General features: G+C 36.6%; 1 protein-coding gene across 1 annotated transcript in view; it reads left to right on the top strand.

The window, feature by feature from the left end:
- Positions 1-8,484: 8,484 nt before the first annotated feature.
- The window catches only part of Jmjd1c (jumonji domain containing 1C), a 209,239-nt gene continuing 208,425 nt past the window's right edge, over positions 8,485-9,298 (top strand). The window contains exons 1-2 of the mRNA XM_013514771.1: positions 8,485-8,500; positions 9,180-9,229. Coding sequence (XP_013370225.1) covers positions 8,485-8,500; positions 9,180-9,229 — 66 coding nt within the window. The remainder of the gene's footprint in view (positions 8,501-9,179; positions 9,230-9,298) is intronic.

Below are 9,298 nucleotides of genomic sequence, written 5' to 3'. Positions count from 1 at the left end.
CTCCGGTACCGGGAACCGAACTCACGACCTTGCGCATGCCAGGCAGGCGCTTTTGCCGCTGAGCTAAATCCCCAGCCCCTATTCCAGTTCTTTTTGCGGTACCGGGGATCAAACTCACAACCTTGCGCTTGCCAGGCAGGCACTTTCCAATTCTTTTTGCTATTCCAATTCTTTTGATTTTCGAATCAGTTTGTCAACATCAACAAAAATTTTACACTTTATTTTGATCAGGCTTGCTTTGATTGGAGTTGCTTTGTAGATCAATTTGGAACACATTGAGTCCTTTGACATGCATGTTATTTAAGTCTTTTGTTCAGTAATACTTTTGTAGTTTTAAGCTTAGAGGTCTTGCACATATTTTGTTACAGTTACACTTTTTGTATGTGTGGTATCGAAAGTAGTAGTATTTTTTTTGTTTTGTTTTTGGTTTTTGGTTTTTTTCCGGTACCGGGAACCGAACTCACGACCTTGCGCTTGCCAGGTAGGCGCTTTGCCACTGAGCTAAATCCCCAGCCCCACAAGTAGTAGTATTTTTAAATTTGGATTTTCAGTTTGTAGTTCTGACATATTATAATTTAATTGGTATTTGCATATTGATCTTGTATCCTGCAAACTTGCTGAACAGTTCTGGGACCTGTTTTGAAGATCTTTGTGATTTTCTGCATAGATAATCATACTGTCTGAGTGGTTGGTGGTTCTTTTCTTCTTGTACTTTGTTTCTTTTTTCCAGCTCCTCTTTGGGCGCAATGACTGTTTTGTGATTCCCTTTTAGCTTTTGTTTGGCCTGTTATTTATGCATATGGTGGGAGCTGATTGTTGGAAAGTTTTGAGTCAGTGTTTTTTTTAGTCCACCCTTATGATTGAGTCTACTTGTACACTTTATTTCAGAAAGGGTCTGTCTTTTTTTTTTTTTTTCCTCCGGTACCGGGAACCGAACTCACGACCTTGTACTTGCCAGGCAGGCGCTTTTGCTGCTGAGCTAAATCCCCAGCCCCTCAGAAAGGGTCTGTCTATTTTGTTACTTTTCCGATAAAGAGTGCTGTTACTTATTATTGAAAATGTAGTAAGATTTGTGATTGTGGCCATGAGGCCTTCTTTTTTCCCAGTCTTGTGTTCATATTATTCAGGCTCCATTTTCCTCTATTGTTTGTAATCTTGCTTGTCCTCCAGGATACTTTCCTGTCCTCCTCTCGCAGGTAGATGTCATCTCATTTTCAGGGAATGAGTTAAGAAGTGTTTTCATGCCCAGTGTTGAAACTAATGTACTTTCTGGGATTCATGTTTGACAAGTAGATGAACTTTTTCAAATAGACAACACTTTTTGTAAACTTGGGTGTTTCTTATTATGTTGTGACACAGTTTTCAGGGGGAAAGTGAAGACTAAAATAAAATGAAGGCTATTTTGATACTCTCTAGGAATCATATCTTCAGGCAAAACAGTGAAAACAATTGGTAAAACAAAATTGTAAAACGGAGAGTATTCTCATTTGTATAAGGCATTCAGGCTTCATAATAGAACTGAACCTTTGAGGGAGAAATGACTATTCATATGTTGCAAATAATGATGTGTTTTAAATATACTAAATAAAGGAAAGCATAATGATATTTAGAATCATGAACACCCTGCACACTTTCAAAATTTATTTTTACATATGTTACGCTGGTATAACCATCACCCATATCAAGATACAGGACATTTCTGGCACACTCATACCACTTCCCAGTCAGTTCTACCTGTTCCTAAGTATAAGCATTTGTTCATTTAATCATTCATCACATTTCCTTATTTTTTTCCCTCATTTTTGTTTGCTTTTCATCCCTACTGAATGGACTGACTACATTACTTGTTATTTTTGACAGTCTCTTTGATTATATTTTGCTACATTACAAACGTGTTTCTTTTTTTTTTTTTTTTTTTTTGTTTTTTCTCCGGTACCGGGAACCGAACTCACGACCTTGCGCTTGCCAGGCAGGCGCTTTTGCCGCTGAGCTAAATCCCCAGCCCCACAAACGTGTTTCATCTGGGTGTTGGCACATCTGTAATCCTAGCACTGGGAGGTTGAGGCAGAAAGATGGGGAGTTTAAGGTCAGCCTGAGCTATCTAGAGAATTCCTGGGTAGCATGGACTACATGGTTAGGCCTTGTCTTAAAAACAGTTTCTATTTCATCCCTGTTTTCTGATGTATTTCCGTCAGGATTCGGACATGGTTAAGTCTTCCTCCATCTTAAAACACTGTACTTCACATTGCTTGCTTCTTACGTACACCTGCACTCCTGCTGCCCCTGGCTATTGAGGAAAGGCTCGCAGCAGTTGACTGCCCCAAACTTGTACTATACTATTAAAATTTCTGTATTCTTTACTCTGTCTCTGAGGATGATTTCTAAGAAGTGGAAGTACTAAATTAAAGGGTCTGATTTAGGTCTACTATCACTAAAAGTAGTCAGATTGCTTCCCAGAAATGTGTTAACAAATTTACATTACCACTACTACCATAAAATATGCATTCCTTTCACTATATTCTTGGCCAGAACTTGGTGTTGTTCTTTTCTCATCTTTATTAATTTCATAGAAATTATTATAGTTGTTTTGTGTTCCTTTTGTAATTAAGCAAGAATGCATTAATAAAGTTTTTCATTATAAGAATTGGAATTATAAAACTACTACAAGAAAATACCAGGGAATATCTATGCAGAGTATTTTCTAGGCATGATGTAAGGCTGAAACATAAAGATGTGTAACTGTATGAGATTTTAAAGTTTCTGAATATGAAAAAAGTTGAAGGTGAGGCAAGGAAGCATTGATGCACATTTAGAAATAAAAGCAAATGGTTGATTTTCAGATAATTTTTGTCATTAGAAAAGTTAAAGGATTTGTAATTAACTTTAGACAAGACTGTAAGGTCATACAAAGTTAATGGTTTCAAATGTAAAGATTTATTTGTAATTCAGAATATTAAAAAAGTACTTCCATTTCATGTTTCATGACAGTATTTGTAAATTTAAATAGTTTTATGACCAAACTTGGAGAGCAAAGGCCAGATCTACAATGATGTTTAAAGATCACTGTTTACTTGGGAAGTGTTTTGGTCTGTATTATTTGTATGTATTAATGATATGTACATCTTCTGTTAGACCTTTGAGAGAGAGCAAATCTTAGAACTTTCTGGCTAAAAATAATTGCTTTTCCTGAATGAACAGCGTTGTCAGTCTTTTTAACATTTTTGGGATTTGAATTTGCCACATGACAGGAAAAAATATACTTTACTATTTACTGAACTACATGGAAGCCTTAGAATCAGATTTTTAGAAACTTTAAAAGATTATGTCAGCTTGTGTATTTTCAAGTTCTTCCTAAAGGAGAAAAGTGGTTTACTCAAGGTATTCAGTAATTAGTGGCAGAAATAATCATGATTCTTACTCTTTCATGATCTCACATTATGTGACTGCTAATTTCTAGCTTGCTACAGTATATTTGGGTAATACACTTTAAAACAGTTTTTTTTTTTTTTCCGGTACCAGGAATCAAACTCACAACCTTGCACTTGCCAGGCAGGCGCTGTGCCGCTGAGCTAAATCCCCAGCCCCTGAAAACACTTTTTTTTTCCTACTATAGTGTTGAACCCAGAGCTTTGTGCATGCTAAGCAAGTGCTCTCCCCAGCCCTAAAACCCTTGAATTGGAATTGACCACTTTATGTAAGTGGTTGCATATTTTGATAAAAATGATAGAAAGTACAGCATTTCGTGTGTCCATTTAATCTTCGATAATATCACACGTGTGCCCTAGAATGTGCAGTGTTTTGGGGATGTTAATCTAAATTCTAAGTTTGTAGTTAAAGTCGTTTTTGAGGTTTGATTTTTCATTGTGTGTCGATTGTGATTTTCAAATGAGACTTTGGGTTCCAAATACTGAGCTTCCATGAACACAAGCTTTGGAATTGGTATACTATTTTATACACTCTCTAATTGAATAAATAAATTATCTGTAGTAGTGAGGCACATGTAGAGCCAGAAGACAGTGCTTTTCCTTTATATAGAGTAATTTGTTTTTATTACATATTTATGTTTTGTAGTAGGTTATAAATCTCATTATATGCAATCATGTGGGTCTTTAAGAATGTGGTGAAAAAAGGAATGACTAAAGATTCCCCCTATTTCATTTCTAGGTTTTCTTTTGTTTTGGCTTTTGTTTCTAGATGCCATTAATTTGAGAAGTATAGATGCCATTAATTTGAAACTAGATGCCATTAATTTGAGAAGTATACCTCAGAGCTGTGTGTTCTTATAATAAAGTGCTTTCATTATGCAATATATAGCTTCATGGGTGAAGACCATTAATGGAGTAAAGTTAACATGAGATTTTTGAATATTGCTGTTGAGTGTGTATTTTACTTTGGCCTTTTGTGTATTGCTTTGATAGAAATTTAATTTTTTTGGTTAATGAGCTCTCATGGCTGTGAATAGAGCTACTCTTAGGAGTTTCAACTCTTGTCCTGACCTGTGGGTATACTGAAAGCTTGTTTGCCCAACAGGAACACGTCTGTTGAGGAGTTCTTGGTAGCTGTGACCGAATCCTGGAGAAGAACAGTTTAGAAGAGGAAAGGTTTACTTTGGCTCACAGTGTCAGAGGTTTCAGCCTGTGGTCACCTGCCTCTGTTGCTCCTGGGCCTGTGGTGAGGCAGAATGACATGGGGGCAGCATGTGGTGAAACAGAGCAGCCAATTTGGGGCAGATGTGGGCAAAGTAGAAGAAGGAGTATGTGCTGCACGGTTTCTTCCTCCTCCTGCTTGTATTCCTTTGAGGCCTCCAGCCTATATCGGATGGTGCTTCCCACATGGAAGGCAGGCCTCTGCCCTCAGGTTGCAAACCCGGACGCCTGCCCATTGACACTAGAAACACCTGGAAACACTGTCACAAACATTACTAGTTACTAGAAGTGGGATTCACTTCCTTCCAAGGTTAACCACCAGAGAACCTAACTTGTTTTCAACGTGTAAGCTTGGATCTGACATACTTTGATGGTAATTAGTAGTGGGGGCACTTCTGAGAGGGGTGATGAGCAGAATGCTGTAGGACACGCTGAAAAGAACTTTATGTGCTAAACAGCAAATTTTCCATTTCTTTGCTTGTAGTTTTGCACTGAGCAGATTGGGAATTTTCCAATACATTCTAAGTATCTAATGTTTTATTGTTAAGAGTCCTGTGCAGCCAGAATTTAAATGCAAACTGGCCTGCATTAGAAGGCTCAATAAAAAGTGTTGTCTTTCTTTTCTTCCTATATACCTTTTTTCTCTTCCTCCTTCCACATGGCATTGAGAAGACAGAAAGTTGTTTGTATGTTGCTCCATCAAGGACATAGAGACTGTTCTCCTTTAGAATCCTAAAAATAGACTAGTGTTTTGGATATACACTTAGAAGATCGTTTTTGGGTTTGTGTTAAATTGGTAGTTTGGTTAACAAAATGAATGTTTTTCTTATGAATTGTACCTTTTTCTCTGTGTCTGTTCTTCAGAAATTTCCCTGGGAACAGCCTTGCTTCTCTGCTGAAGCGTAAGCTCTTGAGGGCTGTATAAGAATGTGCCTTCATGATGACATGAGACAGTGTTGTATGGCATTATTAGAAGGGCAGTGAGTGTCCCTGTAGCGGTAATAAGAAGTACTACTCTTGAGTCTTTATTCACAGATTCTACATCTCTCCTTCATAAGTTGGATTAAGAAAAATGTGTATGTTGCTATATTCCATTCATTAATTAATTCAATAACATTCTCTTAGCAAGGCTTAGTACACGCTGAGCGCTGAACTAGATAAATTGTTCTTGCCTTTATGAAGCTTACATTCTATCAAATATAAAATAATCAGTTATATAACATCTGTAAATGTAGTTATAAGTACTAAGACAAAAGTACATCATGTTTTGAAATCTGTAATTGGGCAATTTGACTTAGTCTTGGAATCGGGAATGGCTTCCTTGAGGAAGCCACATTTGTGCTATCATTATGTGATTGAGGAATTCATTCAAAATAATTGCTTAGGGAAATACCTAGATACAAATTATTCAAAATGTAATAATAAACATAGTAAGATAAATTTATATTCCATTTTATTCTTGGTCTTCTATAGTTTAGATGAAACTTGATTTCTTTCATTTTAATATGACTACCACAATTCTTAGATGAATATAGTCTAGGACTTTACAAACTCAATCTAGTCTTTGTTTTGAAATTAAAAGCCTCGTGAGTTACAACATTTGAAAAGTATTACTTAAAATGCATTAAATTTATCTTGTATGCCATTCTGTTGATACTTCCTTAAGTAAACAAACTAAGCCATATCTGTTGTCTATCTTTCCAGAGAGACTATGAGTTTCTCAAGGACAAAGGCCCTATCTCCAGAACCCCGTAGGATGTGAGATACATCTAAGTGCTAAACAAATATTGAGCAAATCAATTATGAATAATCTGTGCTAATAAAGAGGAAGCAACTTGGTGACTGACCTTGTTTCTGTTGAGCATCTTTGATACCACAAGGTCTGCTTTTGGAAACATGTTCCTTAATACATAGTTTTTAGGCAAGTTTTAAATTTCTCTACACCTAATTTTCTTCATCCTTAAAGTGAGATTACATGTGTAAAGTACTCAACATAGTGTCCAACACACAATGTGTTCCATAAATGGTGGCTAATATAAAAATCATGCATTTAACTTCTTACCCATTTGTGTGTTTCTTTGAGTTTAGATTCCTGTAGTGGCACAAACTACTAGTACACATGAGGGTAGATAACTGACCCTTGCCATGATTATATTCAGTCAGAAAGTGGAAAACTTACAACTAGTGGGTTATTTGCTTAGTGAAACTGAACAGTGAATTACTGATCATTGATAAATTGTCATTGAAATAAATATATATCCTTTCTTTATAAGTCAGTTTTAAAAATAAACCAAGTAGTCTTTATAAATAAATTTTTTTGGTTTAAAAAAAAATGAAATCTCATATTTTATGTAGATGAAGATATTTCATGTATAAGGTTTGCTTGAATTGGTGTGCATACAGACATTAATTTTATTGGTACATTTTAGATTATATATAATCATATAGACATTTAATGGACACATTTCTATGTGGGGATGGAAAGAATAGAAGGTCTAATCCATGTTTTAAATTTTTCAACTGCAGTGAATAAAATTAGTAGTACTTAAAAATACTCTTTTTCTCTCATTGACTAACACTGGCATTTTCTGAGCATGCTTATGAAAGATTGTAAGGAAACTCATGGATGAAAGAGAAATATTTTAAGGTTTCAAATATGACTTTAAAATTTTTTAATTCCACTTACAAAATTATGTTAGCAAAAATAATATAATACCCCTGAAACAAAATGTAGCCTAAAAATGCATTCAAGTTTCTCCAAGAGCAAAATATCCATGAATTAGTACCACAAACTTGAGGTGTTGCCAGTAGGCAAGGGATTCATAATATAGAATTTGGAGTTTATTTCTAAGCAAATGCTGTCTTTTTATTTTGCTGTGCTGGGGCTTGAACTCAGGGTCTTGAGCATGTTAGGCAAGCACTCTACCACGTGTTAGAACCCAAGCCCCAGAGTGTAAGGCATTGGAATGGGGTAGATGGCCTTCTAAAAAGTGTTGTTTCTGCTCTTGAAGTATTTTGATTTGTTGAGTTTACCTGCTTCTCAGGACATAACAAGGACACAATTTGACATAGAGTGGGAATTGCTAGGGGCCCAATTCAAAGGAGTTTGTCTATAAAATTGAAAATACTGGCAGTTTTATATAATGTACTCTGACAACCCATACTCTATAATTTAGTGGGATTTATGTAATTTGCATGTCTTATCTCAGACGACTTTGTATTTTTTCCAGTTGCTTCTGAGATATCACTGATAACTAGGTAGTTTCCATCATCATAATTGTGACATGCCCAAGGTCACAAAGCAAATTGTTGATTGGTACCTGAATGTAGGTAGGTCTCCTTACTTTTTGATCTTTCCATATGCTAGGATATTTCACTGACTTACTAATCTAAATTGAAATTTTAGAATTCTTAGTCTGGTTTATTAAGTATTTCACAGTGTATACAGAAGGTGGACTTGGAAATAAGATTGCCCAAATAAAATGAAACTTTTCTCCCAACTAGCCAATATGCATTTTTGGATAGTTTTTGTGTACATATTACAGTTCTACTTGCGCTCTTTAGATTAGCAAAATTAGACTATGTTGATTAAAATCCAACTTCTTTGTAATTTTTTTTTTTTTTAAAACCTACTAGCATAGCCTATTCCAAAACAGTTCAGCTTGGGCAGTCTAGAGAAAGCACATCAAAGCCATGTGTCTTTTGAACATTTGTATTACTATTGTAAACTCCTTAACAAGATAACTTTTTTTTGAGTAGATGTTTAAATCTCTAAGATAAAGTTCAGGGCAAATTTGTATTGGACAGGATGAATTTTTCAATTTGATTATAATAACTAATGCCACTAGGAAACCGTAACTGGGATTTAAAAATTTACCTTAAAAGAAAACACTCATAAACTAGTATGCCAGAAATGAACCTGCTCACCGGGATTTCTAGAAGGGAGGTTTATTATCAAGTACTCCATTGAAGAGTAACCAGAGGAGTTCCTAGTTGTGGATCTGTATGGGTCGAAAAGTCCCATTTTGATTGGACTGGAAGTAAACATGATTTATTTTCGTCACTACTGATTGGCTAAAAACTTTTTCTTTCTGTATTTTCCGATATTGCAATCTGGAGCCCTTTCCTTGTTTCTGTTATCTAGAAATATGTACCAGCACTATGTACCAGCACTAAAAATACTCAGATTGGTGCAGAGACAGTGTGAGATTTAGGTAGGCTGATAAAAAGCCCGCAGAGGAGCATTGAGCGCTTTTGTAACAAAGCCGGAGAGGTGTAAATCTTCGCATAGCTCAAACATAATACTAGTTCGCCGCAGCTGGGTAGGGTGAATGACAGTTTGTTTTTTCTTCGGTTTCCTCCAAAGTCGCAGACTGTGTTTCTGTGACTGAGTTCTGCGGGCTTAGTCTTAAGTAGGAAGCATTGCCCCGCTTTGCTGCGGGGACTGCAGGACTGTTAATTCAGGATAATCCAGCTGGCGGGCGCCATGTGTCCGGGAAACGGCGCTCCGGAGATGAGTTGTGTGACCTGGAGTTTGTCTTGTGACCCCCGGTGCGAACGGCGCACTTCGGTCTCGCGCAGCGGTGAGCACAACTGGAAGAGCCTGCCGGGCGCTGCCGCAGTGAAGCCCGCCCGCCCCGCGTCGGCTCCGC

This window comes from Chinchilla lanigera, unplaced genomic scaffold, assembly GCF_000276665.1.
Source record: "Chinchilla lanigera isolate Chin_1 unplaced genomic scaffold, ChiLan1.0 scaffold00024, whole genome shotgun sequence".
In the NCBI taxonomy this organism is placed as follows: domain Eukaryota; kingdom Metazoa; phylum Chordata; class Mammalia; order Rodentia; family Chinchillidae; genus Chinchilla; species Chinchilla lanigera.
This window is presented reverse-complemented; position numbering and strand designations above follow the sequence as displayed.